Source organism: Zingiber officinale, chromosome 4B (assembly GCF_018446385.1).
Source record: "Zingiber officinale cultivar Zhangliang chromosome 4B, Zo_v1.1, whole genome shotgun sequence".
NCBI lineage: Eukaryota > Viridiplantae > Streptophyta > Magnoliopsida > Zingiberales > Zingiberaceae > Zingiber > Zingiber officinale.
Genome location: NC_055993.1, coordinates 137,793,326 through 137,813,203, shown reverse-complemented (window position 1 = coordinate 137,813,203; position 19,878 = coordinate 137,793,326). Strand labels below are relative to the sequence as shown.

At 41.6% G+C, this 19,878-nt stretch overlaps 2 protein-coding genes across 6 annotated transcripts; one reads left to right on the top strand and one right to left on the bottom strand.

The window, feature by feature from the left end:
- Positions 1-11,231: 11,231 nt before the first annotated feature.
- LOC121976993 (ABC transporter I family member 11, chloroplastic-like) lies at positions 11,232-18,298 on the bottom strand. Of its 4 annotated transcripts, XM_042529456.1 has the most exons (13): positions 18,186-18,281; positions 17,704-17,753; positions 17,429-17,591; positions 17,151-17,208; positions 15,735-15,814; positions 15,586-15,637; positions 15,364-15,497; positions 12,618-12,732; positions 12,331-12,417; positions 12,181-12,229; positions 11,918-12,002; positions 11,386-11,482; positions 11,232-11,296 (listed from the first exon to the last, which is right to left on the bottom strand). In XM_042529456.1, the coding sequence occupies exons 3-12, from the start codon at positions 17,548-17,550 to the stop codon at positions 11,404-11,406; spliced, it is 861 nt and encodes a 286-aa protein (XP_042385390.1). In that variant the 5' UTR covers positions 17,551-17,591; positions 17,704-17,753; positions 18,186-18,281; the 3' UTR covers positions 11,232-11,296; positions 11,386-11,403. The 4 variants fall into 4 exon arrangements, with proteins under 4 accessions (XP_042385390.1, XP_042385388.1, XP_042385391.1 ...); XM_042529454.1 differs by lacking the exon at positions 11,232-11,296 and having other exon boundaries at positions 11,312-11,482; XM_042529457.1 differs by lacking the exon at positions 11,232-11,296 and having other exon boundaries at positions 11,312-11,482; positions 17,151-17,205.
- Positions 18,299-18,405: 107 nt separating this feature from the next.
- LOC121978028 (probable signal peptidase complex subunit 1) lies at positions 18,406-19,138 on the top strand. 2 transcript variants are annotated; one of them, XM_042530419.1, is made up of 2 exons: positions 18,406-18,503; positions 18,686-19,138. In XM_042530419.1, the coding sequence occupies exon 2, from the start codon at positions 18,686-18,688 to the stop codon at positions 18,971-18,973; it is 288 nt and encodes a 95-aa protein (XP_042386353.1). In that variant the 5' UTR covers positions 18,406-18,503; the 3' UTR covers positions 18,974-19,138. The 2 variants fall into 2 exon arrangements, with proteins under 2 accessions (XP_042386353.1, XP_042386354.1); XM_042530420.1 differs by having other exon boundaries at positions 18,423-18,526.
- Positions 19,139-19,878: the final 740 nt, after the last annotated feature.

The window sequence follows — 19,878 nt, the reverse complement described above, 5'->3', positions numbered from 1 at the left end:
TGGTGTGTAGATACGGGTGTAGGATCGAAAAGAATTTAGATATCTCCACAATGACATGATATTGTCCACTTTGGGCCTAAGCCCTCATGGTTTTGCTCTTGGGCTCTCCCCAAAAGGCCTCATGCCAATGGAGATATCTTTCTCTTATAAACCCATGATCTTTTCCATGTGTTTTCAATATGGGACTATGTTTGCAACCTTGCAACCCCATCAATCCCCCCCTCAAACAAAGGACCATGGGCTTCCCACGTCCGATCCTCGACCCACCAGGTCTTCCTGCCCCTCGGTCTACCCGACCTACTAGGACTTCCTTGCCTAGCCGCAACTAGGACTTCCTGCCCCTCGGTCCACCCGACCTACTAGGACTTCCTTGCCTAGCCGCAACTAGGACTTCCTGCCCCTCGGTCCACCCGACCTACTAGGACTTCCTGCCTGGTGTCTGGTCCTCTTGATCCGAACATAGGAGCCCCCACTTTCTTTGTTCGAGGTCAATATTGTACTCACATAGCCCGTGCTCCCCCAGGTGTTAAACCTTCGCGCAACCTGGCTCTGATACCAATTGTAGGATCGAAAAGAATTTAGATATCTCCACAATGACATGATATTGTCCACTTTGGGCCTAAGCCCTCATGGTTTTGCTCTTGGGCTCTCCCCAAAAGGCCTCATGCCAATGGAGATATCTTTCTCTTATAAACCCATGATCTTTTCCATGTGTTTTCAATATGGGACTAGGTTTGCAACCTTGCAACCCCATCAATCCCCCCCTCAAACAAAGGACCATGGGCTTCCCACGTCCGATCCTCGACCCACCAGGTCTTCCTGCCCCTCGGTCTACCCGACCTACTAGGACTTCCTTGCCTAGCCGCAACTAGGACTTCCTGCCCCTCGGTCCACCCGACCTACTAGGACTTCCTTGCCTAGCCGCAACTAGGACTTCCTGCCCCTCGGTCCACCCGACCTACTAGGACTTCCTGCCTGGTGTCTGGTCCTCTTGATCCGAACATAGGAGCCCCCACTTTCTTTGTTCGAGGTCAATATTGTACTCACATGGTTCAATCAGACCATAGCTCTTGTGCACAGTCTCAGTCCAGGCTCTGATACCAATTGTAGGATCGAAAAGAATTTAGATATCTCCACAATGACATGATATTGTCCACTTTGGGCCTAAGCCCTCATGGTTTTGCTCTTGGGCTCTCCCCAAAAGGCCTCATGCCAATGGAGATATCTTTCTCTTATAAACTCATGATCTTTTCCATGTGTTTTCAATATGGGACTATGTTTGCAACCTTGCAACCCCATCAACGGGAGCCACTGATCATGTCTGCAATTCCTTGCAGGGGTTCCAGGAAACCCGACGACTATCTGAAGGGGAGATTACCGTCTACATGGGCAATGCTACTAAGGTGGCAGCTGTTGCAGTGGGAGACGTCTACTTGTCTTTTAGTAGAAATAGAAATTTGGTTTTAAGAAATTGTCTTTATGTACCCAGTTTTAGAAAGAATTTAATTTCAGTTTCTAAACTGTTTTTAGATGGATATTTAGTTTCTTTCAGTAACGATGTAGTTATTAAAAGAAATAAAGTGATTATCTGTTCTGGTGCATTAGTTGGCAATTTGTATATTTTAAATCCAATTTCTTCCACAAAGCAAAACATGGAAATTTATAACTCATCTTCTAATTCTAATAAGAGAAAAGAACCTTCAGAAATGAACCAAGCATATCTTTGGCATCTAAGGCTTGGTCATATTAATTTAAGTAGGATTCAGAGGCTTATAGCCGATGGACTTTTGAGTTCATTAGAGTTGGAAAATTTTCCAACTTGTGAATCTTGCTTAGAAGGTAAAATGACCAAGAGGCCGTTCAAGGCCAAGGGGTATAGAGCCAAAGAAGTGTTAGAGTTGGTTCACTCTGATTTGTGTGGTCCTATGTCTGTCCAGGCAAGAGGAGGTTTTGAATATTTTGTCTCTTTCATAGACGATTATTCAAGATATGGATACATTTACCTAATGCGCCGCAAGTCCGAATGCTTTGACAAGTTCAAAGAATACAAGGCTGATGTGGAGAAACGATTAGGTAAAAGTATCAAGACACTACGATCTGATCGTGGTGGCGAATACCTCTTAGGAGAGTTTAGGAATTACTTATCGAGGTCGATTCAATCCCAATTGGAACACCCCAACAGAATGGTGTAGCTAACGAAGGAATAGGACTCTTATGGAGATGGTTAGATCGATGATGAGTTATTCAGATTACAAATTCGTTTTGGGGATATGCCCTGGAAACAGAAGATATCGCTCCGAACTTAGTACCTTCTAAATCGTTTCTTCTACTCCCATAGAATTGTGGAATGGCGAAAACCCGCCTAAGACATATTCGGATTTAGGGTAGTCCAGCATGTCTGAAACCAGATCTTGATAAGTTAGAATCTCGTCATAAGTTCGCGTGTTTGTAGGATATCCCAAAGGAACGAAGGTGGTTTATTTTATAGTCCTAAGACCGAAGGTCATTGTTAGCACCAATGCCCAGTTTTTAGAAGAAGACTATATAATGGATCACAAGCCCAGTAGTAAAGTTGTTTTAGAAGAACTTAGAGAGGACATGTCTACTTCAGTACCAACAGTACAAGATGAAGTACCACAAGAGACTGCAACACGTGTCACACATGATACACAACCACAGACAGTGCCTCGTCGTAGTGGGAGGGTTGTATTGCAGCCTGAAAGATTCATGTTTTTGGGAGAGTCTTCGGACTTGATCCCGGGTAAACATGAACCTGATCCCCGGTCATATGACGAAGCACTCCAAGATATAGATGCAGCATCTTGGCAAAAGGCAATGAATTCTGAAATAGAGTCCATGTACTCTAATAAGGTCTGGGAGCTTGTAGAACTAGGGGTGCAAATGAGTCGAGCCGCTCGTGAGCCGCTCGCGAGCGGCTCGGTCAAAGCTCGACTCGAGCTCGAATTTGACTGAGCTCGAGCCGAGCTCGAGCCGGCTCGTTTAACGTTCGAGCCGAGCTTGAGCTTATTTAACATAGGCTCGAGGGCTCGTCGAGCCTATTCGAGCCAGGCTAAAATTCAATATTCTAATGTTTAAAATAATTATTACTTTCAAATAATCTAATAAATTGAGGGGTGCTGGTGGTTAGAGTGTTTTATTGGGTTGTTAGAGGTTGAAGGTTCAAATCCCAGCTTCCGCAACTTATTTTTACATTACAATCCATTTTCGAGTCGAGCTCGAGCCGAGCTCGAGCCGATCATTAAATGGTCGAGCCGAGCTCGAGCTTAAATTCTGAAACTCGCTCGAGCTCGAGCTCGAGCCGAGCCTCTTCAATTTTCTCGAGCTCGAGCTCGAGCCGACCCAGGCTCGAGCTCGGCTCGGCTCATTTGCAGCCCTATGTAGAACCACCTGATGGTGTAAAAGCCGTTGGATGCAAGTGGATCTACAAAAGGAAAAGAGGGACAGACGGGAAGGTAGAAACCTTCAAAGCTAGGCTTGTTGCGAAAGGGTACACTCAGAAAGAGGGAATCGATTATGAGGAAACCTTTTCACCGGTAGCCATGCTTAAGTCTATCCGGATACTCTTATCCATTGCTGCTCATATGGATTATGAGATTTGGCAAATGGATGTCAAGACAGCTTTCCTTAATGGAAGTCTTGAAGAGAACATCCATATGAAGCAACCAGAAGGATTTATTGAAAAAGGCAAAGAGCATCTAGTATGCAAGCTCAATCGGTCCATTTATGGACTAAAGCAAGCTTCAAGGTCTTGGAACATCCGGTTTAATGAAGTAATCCACCATATGGATTTATTCAAAGTCCGGATGAGTCTTGTGTATATAAGAAGTGTAACGGAAACGTGGTGGTATTTCTTGTACTATACGTAGATGATATTTTGTTAATTGGCAACAATGTCAAGGTATTATCAGACGTAAGGGTATGGTTGTCCAAACAATTTGATATGAAGGACTTAGGAGAATGTGCACACATTCTTGGGATCAAAATTATAAGGGATCGCAAGAAAAGAATGTTGTGTCTATCCCAAGCTTCATATATAGATACAATCCTTGCTCGTTTTAGCATGCAAGACTCCAAGAAAGGTTTCTTACCTTTTATACATGGAGTAGCTCTATCTAAAGAGATGTCTCCAAAGACATCAAAAGAGATAGAGGACATGAAAGCGGTTCATGCTTCGTGTAGGAAGCCTAATGTATGCAATGTTATACACGACCTGATATCCGTTTTGCCGTAGGCATGGTCACAGATATCGGAGTAACGACAAGGACATTGGACTCAGTAAAGCATATATTAAAGTACCGAGAAGGACTAGGATTATATGCTAGTTTACCAAGCGGATGATTTGCTCCCTGTGGGTTACATTTTGATTTTCAATCGATAGGGACAATAGTAAGTCTACATCAGCTATGTGTTTACTTTAGAGGTGGAGCCATTTCATGGAGGAGTGTTAAGCAATGCGTTCGGACTCAACCATGGAAGTCGAGTATGTAGCACCTCTGAGGCGCCTAAAGAAGCAGTATGGCTCAGAACTTTCTAATGGACTTAGATGTGATTCCTGGTTTGCCCAAGATCATCACAATTTATTGTGATAATAGCGATGCAGTTGCAAGGAACCACGGCTCATAAGGCGAGTAAACATATAGAGCGCAAGTACCACCGATACGAGATATCGTGAAGCGAGGAGAAGTTGTCATCGCCAAGATTGCATCAGCAGACCTGGCATCCTTTCACTAAGGCCCTTCAAAGCTTCGATCGGCATGTGGAGGGAATGGGAATCGGATGTATGGTAGAAGATATGACAGATTAGTCATTAGTATAAGTGGGAGATTGTTGGAGTGTATCAAAGCCTAAGCTTTGTAAACATTCATTATGAATAAAGAATCACATTTGGTCTAATTATCTACATTTGTTCAGTAGTTGTTCATTTAATTTATATTGTAGATAACATAGTATGTGGTGTCACATACAGAAGATGATGTTATCAGTACCTTATAAATTATAAACAGTAGCTCACGACCAGAATGGAAAGGAACAAACCATTAGAAGGTCGTAGTGTAATTAGGTATTAGCTTATCTTGACTATATAATTACACTAGTACACTCAGAGTGTATTGAGTAGGACCATTTGAGGTCGTTCCTTTTATACTGACTTTATAAAGGAACAAAGACCTCAGTTATTATGGAAGTGTGTGCTCTTAATCCTAATATAATAACAAGCACATATGTTTGATATTTATTTCTTTAATTTATCAATGGGTGAGATTTAGTTCGATGAATCAATAAACCCGATAAATTGAGAAATGGTATCACCATAGTGTGTGTTGTTGATTATAGAAGGAAACTGTGTCCTAGTGATACTAGGTTGATAATGTCCTCAAGAGGAGCTCATAAAGATTGTCATGTTAAACCCTGCAGGTGGACTTAGTCCGACATGATAATAAGGTTGAGTGGTACTACTCTTGGACTTAGATATTAATTAAATGAGTTGTCAGTAACTCACTTAATTAGTGGACATTCGATATCTTAAACACAGGGAGACTAACACACTCATAATAAGAAGGAGCCCAAAAATGTAATTTGGGATTGGTGCGGTAGTTCAATGATAGTTCTCTAGTGGAATGAATTATCATTGATAAAGTTAAGTTGTGTGTTCGGGGCGAACACGGGATGCTTAATTTTATCGGGAGACCAAAACCAATTCCTCCTCTCGGTCCCTATCGTAGCCTCTTATTTATAGAGTTCTATACTCACCTATACCCACCTTCTATACCCACCCAATGGGGGCCGGCCAAGCTAGCTTGGGAAGCTGGCCTAGGTATATTTTGGGGTGGCCGGCCCTAGCTTGAACCCAAGCTAGTAGGGCCGGCCAAATAAAATTAAAAAGGGATTTTAATTTTAGTTTTTATTATGTGGAAGAAATAATTTGTTAAAGAGAATTAAAATTAAAATATCTCTCTTGTAAAAGATCTATAAAAGATTAAGAAAGAGATTAGATCTCTTTCCTAATTTGTAGATTGGTAAGATATTTTATTTTCTCTTTAAAATTATCCACATGATTGATAAAATTAAAATTATAGAAATTTCCTTTTATTAACCATGAAGAGATTTTAAAGAGAAATTTTATTTTTTAAAATTTCCGGAAACAAATTAGGAAGTTTTAATTGTTGATTGAAACTTGTCCTATTTGCCTTCCAATGATGTGGCCGGCCATCACAAATTAATTAGGGAAATTTTATTTTATTTCTCTCAATTAAATCATGTCAAGGAAATTAAGGAAAATTTATTTCCTAATTTACCTAGGCCAAGGAATATAAAAGAAGGGGTGAGGGTGCCTTCTCAAGACACAACATCTATTATTCCTCTCCCTCTCTTGTTCCTTGTGGTGGCCGGTCCATCCTCTCCCTCTCTTCCTCTTGTGGTGGCCGAACCTCTCTCCCCTCCTTGGAGCTCTTGTGGTGGCCGGATACTACTTGGAGAAGAAGAAGAAGGAGAGAAAGCTAGCATCTCTTGGAGCTTGGTTAGTATTTTGGTTTTTCTCCTTGGTGAAGCTTTTCTTTTGTGGCCGAACCTTGCTTGGAGAAGAAGAAGGTGGTTGGTGGTTTCTCATCTTGGAAGATCGTTGCCCACACAATGTCCGAGGTTAGAAGAGGAATACGGTAGAAGATCAAGAGATTTTTCTACAAGGTATAACTAGTAATTTCTATTTCCGCATCATGCTAGTTATTTATGGAAATAATACCAAATACAAGAGGCTTACGTTCTAGTATTTCGAATATGTTTTTTCGAAGTTGTGTTCTTTTGTTTCTTTCTTTTCCTTGTGATTTGATTGTTCTCTTTGGTTAACCTAAAGTTATTTTAGGAAATTAAATATTAGCTTTCTATTAAAGGTTTTGTCTAGTCGGTGGTGGTTGCTCCCATATCCAAGAAGGCCATGTGCCTCGCCACGTCAGTACTGGGAACCTTTTATGGAAATTAATATTTAATGGAATTAATAACTTAAGGAGACTTGGGTCGAACGTGTTAAGTTCCGCAGGAGATCCAAGTCAAAACCTAAAAGAACAAATAGATTAAGTTTTGGATCAAACGTGTTAAGTTCTGCAGGAGATCCAAAATTTAATTTAAAAGAACACATGGTAGCTAGGAAAAGGTTCAGACCTTTGTACAAAATTTTTGTACAGTGGAACCTATAGGCTTTCCGAGTAGCAACCAACACGCAGGAGATAGGCTCCTTAGCAATAGGCAAGGGCTCCTCCTGGATAGCATGTACACCGCCATCTTGAGTCCGCCGGCTCTTGCGCGCCTCCACCCGGACCATATCGATGTAGCAACTTCGAGACACCCTCTGCTCTCCCTTGACTTCTCCGACCTGCTCGCCAACCGAGAACTTGATCTTCTGGTGAAAGGTGGAGACGGCAGCTCGGAACTCATGCAGGGCTGGCCTTCCCAGGATGACGTTATAGGAGGAAGGCGAATCCACCACGATGAAGGTGCTCCTCCAGGTGCGCACCAATGGCTCAGTGCCCATGGAGATGGCCAGCTTGATCTGACCCATGGGTTTGACTTCGTTACCTGTGAACCCATACAAGGAAGTGGTTACAGGTTGGAGCTCAGCGGCGTCGATCTGCATCTCCTCGAACGCAGCTCTGAATAAAATGTTGACCGAGCTCCCGGTATCCACAAAGACCCGAGCCACTCGGCTGTTAGCAATAATGGCCTTGATTATGAGGGCGTCGTCGTGGGGCAGCTCCAGACCCTCCAGGTCTTGAGGCCCAAAGCTAATAATAGGGCCGGAGGCCTGCTCGTGACTGCATCCCACGGCTCCCACATACAACCGCCAAACGTGTGACTTACCGGCTCGGCCTGAGTCCCCGTCAGTGGGCCCTCCTGAAATCATACCGATCTCTCGCACAGCAACGTTGCCCCGGTTCTCCAGTTCTCCGGCATCTCTTCGGTCTTCCCCGAGGCTAGCTTGGTTAGCTGGGCCGGCTAGGTCGGGCCGGGTCTGACGAGCACGTCCCGCTGCGGCCCGTTCCTCCTCCATCCTCTGTATCTGGGGCGCTAACTCCGGGGGGGGGGGGGGCAGACCCTGCTCGGCAGCTCTCCTGGAATCACGGGCGAATTGGAAGCAGTTACTAAGATCATGCGTCCTGGACCGATGATATGTGCAATATGGTGCTCCCCTCGGTCCAGGTCTGGGTGCGTGTATAGCAGCAACTCACGGAGCTGGTCTGACTCCCTGAGCGGGCTGAGGGGCAGACCTGGGTTGACCGCGCTGGAAGGGCTGAGCTGGCTGTGGTGTTCTCCTTTCAGGTCTATTGCCTGGGGCCACCGTCTTTTCGGCCTTCCGCCTAGCGGTCTGCGCTTCTTCCACCTTGATGTAGCAAGAAGCTTTCTCCACCATGTCATCAAAACTCCGGGCGGAGTTCTTGATGAGGTCCCTAAAGAACTCCCCTTCTCGTAATCCGTGGGAGAAGACGCTCATCAATATTTCTGAGGTGACAGAGGGGACGTCATTGGCCACCTGACTGAACCGGTTGATGTAGCTTCGCAAGGGCTCGGTCGAATCCTGCTTGAGAGCAAAAAGGCAGTGGTCGGTTTTTTGATACTTACGACTACTGGCGAAACGGCGTAAGAAGGCCGTTTTGAAATCCATGAAGCGATTGATGGACTCTGGGGGCAATCCATCGAACCACTTCTGCGCCGACCCGGACAGGGTGTGTAGGAACACTCGACATTTGACAGCATCGCTGTATTGATACAAGATAGCCGCGTTCTTGAACTTTCGCAGGTGCTCTTCCGGATCCTTGCTCCCATTGTATTCTCCAATGTTCGGGGCTCGGTAACCCCTAGGCAGGCTTTCCCTCAGGATCTGAGCCGAGAAAGGTACCTTGTCGTCCGGATCTTCAGGCAGATCTCTGGCAGAGGCTATAGCTTTTCCCTTCCCTGCATCCCGGGGTGGATGTAGAGAGCTCTCTGCCACCGACGCCTGTGGCTCTTCTTTCTTCGGACTATGATCGCGAGGTCCAGGCTGATGATAGTTGCGGCGGGGCTCTCGGAATGAAGTACGAGGGAGTTCTTCCTGCTGCTTCCTCTTTGAGCCCCTGTCGGAGGCAGGAGCTGGTTCTTTAGACGCTTCGGGCGCCAAGCAAGGTCGCGAAATCGTTCCTTGTTTTTCGGAGGCAGCTTGCTTCCTGACCTCCTTGAAGAGCTCGTACTCCCCCGCAGTCATGGTCACGTTGATCCTCCGGCTAGAGCTTCGACCCGAGTCCTCCATCTTCACGCTCCGGATCAGGCTGTTGTGTTTCCCACAGACGGCGCCAAATTTGATCCCGTCCGGAAGCTGAGTCGGACGGAGACTGGTCGAGGTGGCCCGGTTGTTGACGGAAAGTCATAGGTGATTCGGCTCCCACGAAAGGCTGACGCTGCTGCAGGCTCCTGCGCACACTCAGACAATCTCCCCCTTCACGTTAGAGACCGAAACCCAGGGAAAAAGTCCCCGGATCAGGCCCTCCGACGCTCAAGTCAGGTCCTTTTTCCCCAGAAAGAACAGAGAGAAAAGAGAAAAAACCACTGAAAGTGAAAAGTTGTGGAAAAAAGCGACGATGGAGTGTGTGCGCGTACCTGCGTACAAGGGATCTCTTCCCTTTTATGCGTCCTCCCCTCCTAGAACCTGCCACCCTGTCAGAAAACGTTAGACGCCGGACTTTGTCGTGTAGTGCTGGACACCTGTCTCGCTGCTATTGGTTGTGAAAGCATCTTCTTGTTTAGGAACCTCCGCCTTTACACATGGATTTTGTCTTATAGTGAGAGACACCTGTCAGGTCGCTATTGGTCATGAGAGCATCTTCTCCCTTGGAAACCTCCGCCTTCGCGCGTCTCACTGGTATGTAATGATTAACCTTGACGGACAATTGTGATCCTTCCACTCCTGCACAGCTTGGCTCATCCTATTCATCGCGGTCGGCATCTACCTCGCACGCCTCGACCAGATCTCGCTTGTTAGTCGGGCTGACCCTGCACAGCCCTATGACTTGTGGTTTACCCTTCCGGATCTCCGAGTAGCAGACCCGCAGACAGGGCCGTCTCTACACAGCCCTGTTGCGTACAACCTTTGATTTGTGGCTTGCACTTCCAAGCCCTCGAGTCGCAGACTTGCAGACCGAGCCGTTTCTACACAGCTATGCCGATCCTGACCGGTATCATGCGCTTTGTATTTCCTGGCTCTCAACCGCAGGCCTGTAGATCGGGCTGCTTCTGATCAGTTCTGCCGCTTCCGACCCATGACCTATACTTCTAGTCCTTTGGATCGCAGGCCTGTAGCTCGGGTTACCTCTAAACAGCTCTGCCGATCCCGACCCGTGACTTGTACCTCCAGTCCTTTGAATCACAGGCCTGTAGCTCGGGCCATCTCTAAACAGCTCTGCCGATCCCAACCCGTGACTTGTACCTCTAGTCCTTTGAATCGCAGGCCTGTAGCTCGGGCCATCTCTAAACAGCTCTGCCGATCCTGACCTGTGCCTGGTGTTCCGCCTGCCGTCTTCCCTCGTCTTTCAACTATTTTGCCCCCTTGATCAACCAGTCTGCCTGACCTCTGACTACCTCACATGCTTGCCTCTGACCGTCCCGTCAGCCTGACCATTGGCTGCCACGTCACCTTGACTATTGACCGCCACATCCTCTTGACTTTTGACCACTACATGGCCTTGACCCTTCTCACCCTTTCCCCTTGGACCCCTCCATTATCAATCGTATCAGGGTCAATGCTCATTCTCCCCGAATGAGACATAATGTTAAGTATTAATTTTTATATTAAAAAATTATTAAAACCTGAATAGACAAAAATAGACGAATTGAATCATTGAACACAAAACTAGAGCGTTGGAGACTTGGAGTTAAAACCTTTAGTAGTTGCTCTTTTGATAATATAATTGATTTCAATGTATATATTTACAAAATAGTCCAGTACAAACTCTTATCAAAAAAATTATTTTCAGAATTCGAACTCAATTTGACCTTTTGATCACGGAATAATAATTTTACCGTTACGTATATTTTACCGTTACGTATGGCTCCCTTTGAATTGATTTCAATTTATACATAGAATTATCTCAGCCTGATTCATTTTGTTTCATCTGCTGTTTTATCCATACAGCTGTTGTTGTATATGAAGAAAATGATATATAAATAAATTTAATGAATTAGCATATTTATATGATTCCTAGGCCATTTTTATTATACTGTTATCGAGTGGAATATCGCCCCTTGTGCGGGAATTACACTGGAAAAATAGCGAGACAAAAAATATATGGTGATAAATTGCTAATCACTTGTAATATAACATATTCAATATACAAGTGGCAAATTCACCTTAACTGAAAGTGAGAGTTAAAGAGGAAGGGCTTCTTCCTTGAGAATTCCTCCCATTTGCATCCTCCATGATCTATCCACTAGAGATGAAAGTTCTCTGAAACATAATGATATATCATCAGACACAATGCAGACTGATATGCAAATATGCAATAGTTCATCAAACCAGTGTTTTCTCGTTGAATTATTATAACAAAAACAAAATATAGAAATTATGATAAGTATGATTTTATGAAGCAGAATACAATTGACGATTTAAAAATCAGAATGATAATGCGAAAATAAAAATCAGGAAAGTAAAGAAGTTTGTAGTGAGAGCAAATTTCCTAGTACTAGATGTTCTACAACATTTGAATCTTAACAATTTCAACATGAAAAATAGATGGAACATTTGCCAAAAGAGTTTAGTCAGCAAATCACAATAAGTAATTAGATCTAAAATTCCTTGCACTGTTACACATAAATTCAAATTAAAGGGAGATTGATGAAATTGTTATTGTTCAAAACGACAAAAGAGATAAGTCGAGCATACCTTAGGTCATGGCTAACAACCAGTATGGTCAATTCCTTCTTTAAATGCTTTAGCAACTTCACAACATCAGCACGAGCTTTCCAATCTGATTAAGCCAGAATCACATAAGCGGTGTGCCAAAGAATTTTTTTACCATTTCTATGTGTCATTGTGTTGGCAGTACTAAGAGAAGCCTTTGAAGAAGAGATTAGATTTAAATGACATAATAACATTTTTCAAAAATATCTAAGATTTTTTTGGCTAGTATGAGTAAAATTTCATACCAAGACCTGCAAGTGGCTCATCTAGTAGCAAAAGTTGTGGGGTTTGAACCTAAAAACCATAAATAGTCAGAACTGAACTAAGAAAGGAACCATTATTTTACCATCACTTATAATATTCAATAAAGCACCAGCTATTAGAATTTTTCTCACTAATTGAATTGCTAAAGCAAGGCGTCGCTTATAGCCACCACTCAGAGAATGAGGATCTTCATCCAAAGATATATTATTCAAGCCAACCTGGATTTCCATGTAATATGAGCAACGAATCAGTAACTTTCAGAAGTTTACAAACTCCAGATGGACTATTAATAAGCTCATGGCATGGAAATATTACCAGTCACTAATCTTAAGGTACCAACTAGCAAATTCTCTACTAGGTAACTTAATCTTGTTATATATGAACATACTGATTCCTTACAAAAGTAGTAGACTTTTACCGAGTTAATTGCATACTGTAGTTTTAAAGCGAGCCGTTCTCTCAACGCAAAATCTGCCTTCTGCCTTGGCCAGCCAAAGGTCATTTCCTCAAGAATAGTATCGGCCAAAAAATACCTAATAGTTTGCAATTTCAAATTGATGAGTTTAAAAGTCTGACAATAAATATAATGGATATAAAGGATAGAGCTTCTATATGTGCATGGAGCTATAGTTTTGAGAAAAATCAGACCATCAAGCCTACACTTTTTGATAAAAATGAACTATCAGCAACTGCATAATTCTGCAGGACTCAGATCATTATCAATTAAACTATTATCAGGAATTAGACTCGCTATACTTTGTGAGAATGGTGTAGAATATTTACCCCATATGTAGAATTAGACTCCCTATGCTCACTTATATTTACTCGGGAGAAAAATGAGGTTTGTTTTTAACTTTGTACTTGCATTTGTATTCCATATCAAGAGAAAAATCATTTGTACTAGGCTTTCTGCACCTATTGAAAGGAGATTTTCATAGTGGGTTTTCAGGGATGATTCACCTAATGAATTAGTTGCCCATGGAGTAAGAGTGGAGCTCTGAACCACTAAATTCTTAGGAGGCGTTTGGTTTAGGGGTTCGAAAATAAGGGAATGGAATAATAGAAATATAAAGTGTTTTGTTAATGGATTTGGGAATAACAATTTTGGAATCATTCCTAAATAATTTGAAAGGAACAAAACCCAATTAAAGGGGCGGGTTTATAATTCATTCCCATCTCCAAATTAAACCCTCCTCTTTTGTTTTCTGCCGCCACTCATGAAGATGCCCTTTTTCTTTCCGCCGCCCACGAAGATATCTGCTGCCCTTGGGATGGAGCTGCCACCGGAGTTTTTCTTGCTGCCGCATGCTCCCAGCCAACAGCTTCTGCCACTGACCAAGACAAGAGGAGCCGGCCTCCTCTTGAGCTGACAGCCACCCAAGGAGCCCCAGCCAAAGGTTGGCCGGACAACCATGCTGCTGCTGCCAGAGCAAGACCCAGCCAAAGAGTTGGCTGGATCACAAAGGAGCTGTTGCTGCCTCGTTTAGCTGCTGCAGCCCATCGCCGGTGGCACCCTGCTGCCTCCAGCGGTCCAGGCATTTGCTGCAGGACTTCCTGCCAACCTTCCAGGTTTTGGACAGCAGCACAACACCTGCTGTGTTTTTCTCCAGCCGCCGGAAAGGAGGAAAGTCTTCTTTTGATTGACACTGGTTTCCTACCCTTGCTGCCAGAATTCTGCCACCTTGGAGCACTGAACACTGCCATCTCTGGACCTGCTGCCCCTCATTGGCAGCGGGGTTTTTGCCTCCAAACAGCAGCAATAGTAGCTGCTGTTCACCTTGCTTGGTACCGCCGGGTTGCCTTGTGCCACTGAGTACAGAGTCAAGACATGATCCCTCTCTCGGATCGCTTTGTTTACAACCTTCGGCTAGTATCCAAGTGGAGATACGACTCGTGACTTAGAGAAGTTGCCTCGATAATAACTCAGTGTGGATACGAGTAGAGGAAACTACTTTGGGGATGACTGTTATCCTGAATTTTGTGATAACAATGCTGTTTTTTTATGGCGTTGCTAGATTTTGTGAAAACTACCTTGGGGATGGCTATTATGCTTTATTTTGTAACAACAGTGCTGAGTTTTGTGATGGTCTTGTTGGATTTTGTGGAAACTACCTTTTCTTCTCCCCACCTCGTCAATAGTCAATATGTATGTCTACAATTGTTTTTCTAGCTGCTACAACTATGACCTTTGAAAGTTTGCTATACAGTTATAGCAGCTACTACACAGTTGTAGTAGTTACGGTTTCATTGCTGCTATGAGTTCATAACTGCTACAACTGCATAGCAAACTTTCAAAAATCATAATTTTTAACTCGGACATCAAAATGAGACGATCTTTTTTTTTAATTATAGATCTCTAAACGAGCTTCGATTCAAAAAAAAGATTGTCTAATTCAAATATCCGAGTCAAAAGTTATGATGTTCGGAAGTTTGCTACACAATTATAGCAGCTTCACATGTTGTACCAACTATGGTTTCGTAGCTGTTACAACTGTGTAGCAGTTATGAAACCATAGCTGCTACAACATGAAAAATAATTTTAGTTGTACCAGCTACGAAATTGTAACTGCTACAACATAAAAAACTGATTTTATTTCAAAATAATAATAAAAAAATATGTTTCAAGTTATTAGGAATAAAAAATAAGAAAATAATTACAAAATACCATAAAAGCAATTTTAGAGACAAAATGTACAGAAACGTTATAGGATATTATAATTTATTTTAAGGGTAAATATGGTATTTGTTGTATTTGTATTCCCAAACCTTTGGCAAACCAAACAACAATCTTGGCAATCATACCTAATCCCAGCTTATAAACCAAACATCAATATTGGAATGGCTAAATCCATTCTCATTCCAGTATACTATCAAATTCATTCCCATTCCAATTCCTGCACCCCAAACCAAATGCAAACTTACTGTTAGCATTGTATATTATATTAATTTATTTCCATTGTGTTTGCACTCTTGATACAATCAACCAAACAAAGACTTGCCCTTGCATTGCAAGAGAAAAAGAAAGTTTTATTTTCAGGTCACCGACAATTTGACCCCTCTAGCCAGTCATATCTTCCTACACATGCTCCTTGAGGCATGGAGGGATATATGCTGTACAGCTGTAGCATCAATGAATCAAACATTGCCCAAGGATAATGGTATACCTCTCAGGAAACTGAAATACCATACCAACACTTTCTGGTGCTAATGGTTCTGATGATTGACTTGGATTACCATCGTTTCCATATCTCTGAATGGTTATGGAACCAGATGTGGGTTTTGAAAGTCCAGCTAAAAGCTGCATTAAGAATAAAAAGGGTGAGCTGAACAATGGGACTGCAACTAAATTGCCAGTGTAGATGAACACATTAGCCACCAATTTATACATGTAAGAGAGTAGTTTTTCCACTTCCACTTCGTCCAAATATCAAACCAAAGCTGAAAACCCCAGAAAATGAGGTCAGTTAATGAAAAAACACCTTCTCAAATTGAAATTTTACAGTGTAGGGGTAAATTGACTGGCTAGTTTAATTACCTTTTCTCTGGAAGAGAAAAACTAACTTCATCCAAGAGATTCTGTTGTGTCCCAGGTGGCCGATAGTTGACCCTTCTTACCTTAAAACAAAAACAAGTGCATAGTTTCAGAATATTATGACATCCAAAATCAATGATAAGATCTCATAGGTACAATATATTAGAAGGAATAGAGTTAATTGAAATATGGGTTGGCAAATGTTCTATCAAACTCCAAATAGGAGTTGGAAGTTGAAGTTTTATTTCTTATCTCCAAAGAATACATCATCACCATCATTTTGTGTTTGTTCCAACTATTTGGATCCACTTCATGAACATGTTCAAACCACTACCATCTCAATCAATTTCTCCAATCATCTAACAGAGATACACTAATTGGTCTCAGAATTTATTTTTAGTTTATCCTTACAAGTAATGCAACACCTTCCCATAAGTATCATCATCTCTATAGCCTTATATTATTACATGTTGCATTCTAACATCCCAACACTTAGTCCTATAAAGTACAGTAGGTCATACCATAATCTTATAAAATATCTTTTTTAGCCACAGTGGCACATGATAGAATACAAGGCTCCAAAAGATCCCCTCTATTTTGACCATCCATCCTTTTATCCTATCAATATCTTATTTTCAAAAAATGATTCCAAGATATCTAAAATTTTGTGCAGAACTTTCATGTCCATTCTTTTTAACTATTCCCTCAATTCTTTCCTTATTACTAAATACATTTCATGATTTAACTTAAATCATTTAGTTTCTAAAATTTTCTCCAAAATTTAAGGTACAATTATTTATGCTCTCATTAATTAACAAAATATTATTGGAAAACAACATATACCAACGACATCTATCTTGAATCTGATTGGTGAATTGATCTAAGGACTAGATAAAAAGCTAGGAATTTAAGATTAACTCTTGATGTATATGTACAGTAATATGACTTAGCTCTAAAGAATGTATTAGACTATAACAATGTAAATATGATTGCAAGAAAAGTATTTTTAGAATCTGGTACCATGGTTAAAACAACAAGAAAGCATTGAGAACAACTGAAGTAAATTCAAGAAGAGAAATAGAAGAGTAGGTTAAGGAATTGTAGAGAAAACTTGTACCGAAGCAAGAAAAACAACAATAAAATTAATGCTTAAAAATCCACTTAATAAGTTTTCCGCAAGCATAGTGCTAATCGTACTATTTTGAAAGCAATTGAATTTCCTTATAGAAAAAAAAAAATCCATGTAAGAGATACATAAAGAGAAACGCCCTTTGTGACATTTTGAGGAGTCTTGAGACTAACTCTCCTTCCCATGAACCATTGGTTTCAATTAATATATTTTGAATAGCTAACCAATCTTCAGGATCTAATAGCTAAAACAAGCTACCAAAAGTAACATGGGGGATGAGAGACCCTTACTTCAAGGCAAGAATGTGCAAATGAGATTCGAAGTGCCCGTGTCTTTGAATCAACCCTTCTTGACATAATTAGCAAACAAAGAATTAAAAAATGTCAAAGAGAACTTGCTAAGCATAGTTCAATTGAAGTACTTTAGACATATGGAGTATGAATGTGGAAGTTGGCTACAGATGGTGGCCAGGAGACACTAGACATAGAATGGGCATTGGACAATATCTTGGAAATTTTTTGCAAATAACATTTAGTGAACCGAAGAAGTAAATGCTTAAACATCTTACCTCCACTTTGTTGTGTGCCCAATCTTGTATGAAGGGAAGCTATTGTGCCCAAGACCAATGCCAGGATGACCATAATCAAATGGAATAGTAACACAATTAATGACAGAAATCACAACCTTCATGATGGTGGATAACACTGCCTCAGAGCTTTCCTACCGGTAGGCTGCAGACAATAATGGACACATAATTTCATACATAGGATGGAAGTGATTCGACATACTAAAGTGGGTAACAACATCTATAATTGCAAACTTCAAAACACTAATGACACATACATCATCTAATGTATTTCCAACACAAGTTTCTCACAATCTGACGTGAAGCACTGTTTGAAATGAAAGTAAATATTAGCTAATCCTAAAAAATAAAAATATAATAAACAAGTGCAAAAATGCTAAATTGCTAAGAAGATAGTTAAAATCACTACTTGAGAGGACCAGCTATCCTAATTGTACTAGTAGAAGTAGCATTGAGCAGCGGACTTAATTGACAAAAAATATGATGAAAACCCATTAAAGAAAGGAAATCTTTTCTGCCAGACTGAATGTAAGCAGTCTGCAACATCTCGAATCCAATACCAAGCTACCATCTACAAAAACTTTGCAATATCAACAAAGATGCTCAAAGCTAATTACATCGTCGTAGTGGAACCAAAAGAAGGTGGCTTATCCTTCTCACCTCATTGAGGATGGACATTAAGCTCAAGAACCCATACTTAAATGAAGAGAAACAATTTAACCCTCTATGAGATATATACCTCCAGAAGATAAGGCGGCTGAGGTCTTCGAAATAGCCGGCGGCGATCTCCTCCTTCCCGTAGCAGACTCGCCACTCTCTTCGCCTCTTCCTCTCTCCCTTCCGGTTGATATCGGATTTTAAGAAAAATTCGATCCGGTTTTCTAAACGGGCCCGACTAATTTTGGGCTGCTCAGTAACCGAAAAAGCCCACTAATGACGTCAACCTATTTTCTACGCCGTCGAAGCGTCACTTGGGAGATACGTTCCTCCAATACCCTCGATCCGCACCTGCCGCTGCTCTCCGTTTTCCGATCTCATCATCTTCTTCTTCTTCAAGGTTGTTCGTCTACGCCCCGATCTGTAATCTTCGTCTTGTTTACGCATGGTGATTCAAATTTGGCGTGTTCATGCTGAAGTTTGCTTGCGTTTTTTTTTGTCGATCTAGGGCTTCGCCTATGATGTCAACCGATGCTTCGTCTTGTTTACTTTGCTATTTATGTTTGTTTTTCTTGTTTGTAGATGGATTGGCAAGGTCAGAAGCGCGCGGAGACCCTGATGCAGATCTTGCTTGTGGTTTTCGCAGTCGCCGCGTTGGGGATCGGGTACACCCTTGCCTCCTTTCAGACCATGATGCTTATCTACGCCGGTGGAGTCGTGCTCACCGCGCTGATCACCGTGCCCAATTGGCCCTTCTTCAACCGCCACCACTTGAAGTGGTTGGATCCCAGTGAAGCAGAGAAGCATCCGAAACCGCAGGTGAATGTTCCCACCACTACCAAGAAAAAATCTTCCAAGAACAAACAGTAGTATTTCATGGAGTACCATTTAGCTTGTTGTCGGGCTCTTTGTTTTTCCTAGTTTGAGTGCAGAATCCATGTCTGAGTACTTAAGACTTCATTTTTCAGGATATCAATCTCAAAGTATGTGTGTTGTCATAACTACATTTAGCTAAGAAGCTGAGTTCTTCATTAATCGAGCTATTCTGTCATTTGTCTTTTCTTTCCACATCATTTTTTTACCATCCGAATGTCGTTACAGTATGGATTTTTAGAGTTCTACAAAATTTTTTTTTATGATTCCAATATGCCACATCATGCCACATCAACATTCTAAAAATCTATTGAAACAACTCCAATAGTTAGAGTTCTAAATAATTTTTAAGTGGTCTAATTAATAACATGTAATTGCATGGCTACATGCATATTATATCAATTTAAAAAAAAACAGCTTTGAAATTTCACTACTGCTCTTAAAATGCAAAGCTCAAACCTTGCATCCACAATAGTTAAAACTTTTTTGTTCAACTTTTTTATTTTTCAAACCTCTTTAAAAACCTTGCATTGGAGATGCCCTTAATGTTAGTAGTTTAGTCGCTTCATGTTATGTCATTCAACTTGTAAGTTGCTTCATTCCAAGTAACATCTAAAAGTGCCTGTACCAAATTGTTCAACGTTGTGCAATGTTTAACGCCTTCTTCAGTAATTGTTTCCTTTAAACTTGGAATTGTTATTAGAATTTATAATTTTGCAGATAATGAACTACTGTATACTCAGTAGAACATCAGGAGAGAATTCTGATTGTGTTTGACATTATTACTCCTTAAAGTGAGAATGGCTTTACTTTCAGTTCACATAATGCATACGGCCCTAGTTGTTGGTTGGGCTGGTTCATTGGTTTATCCCTTTAACCTTATTTTCGATCCAATTTAGAGA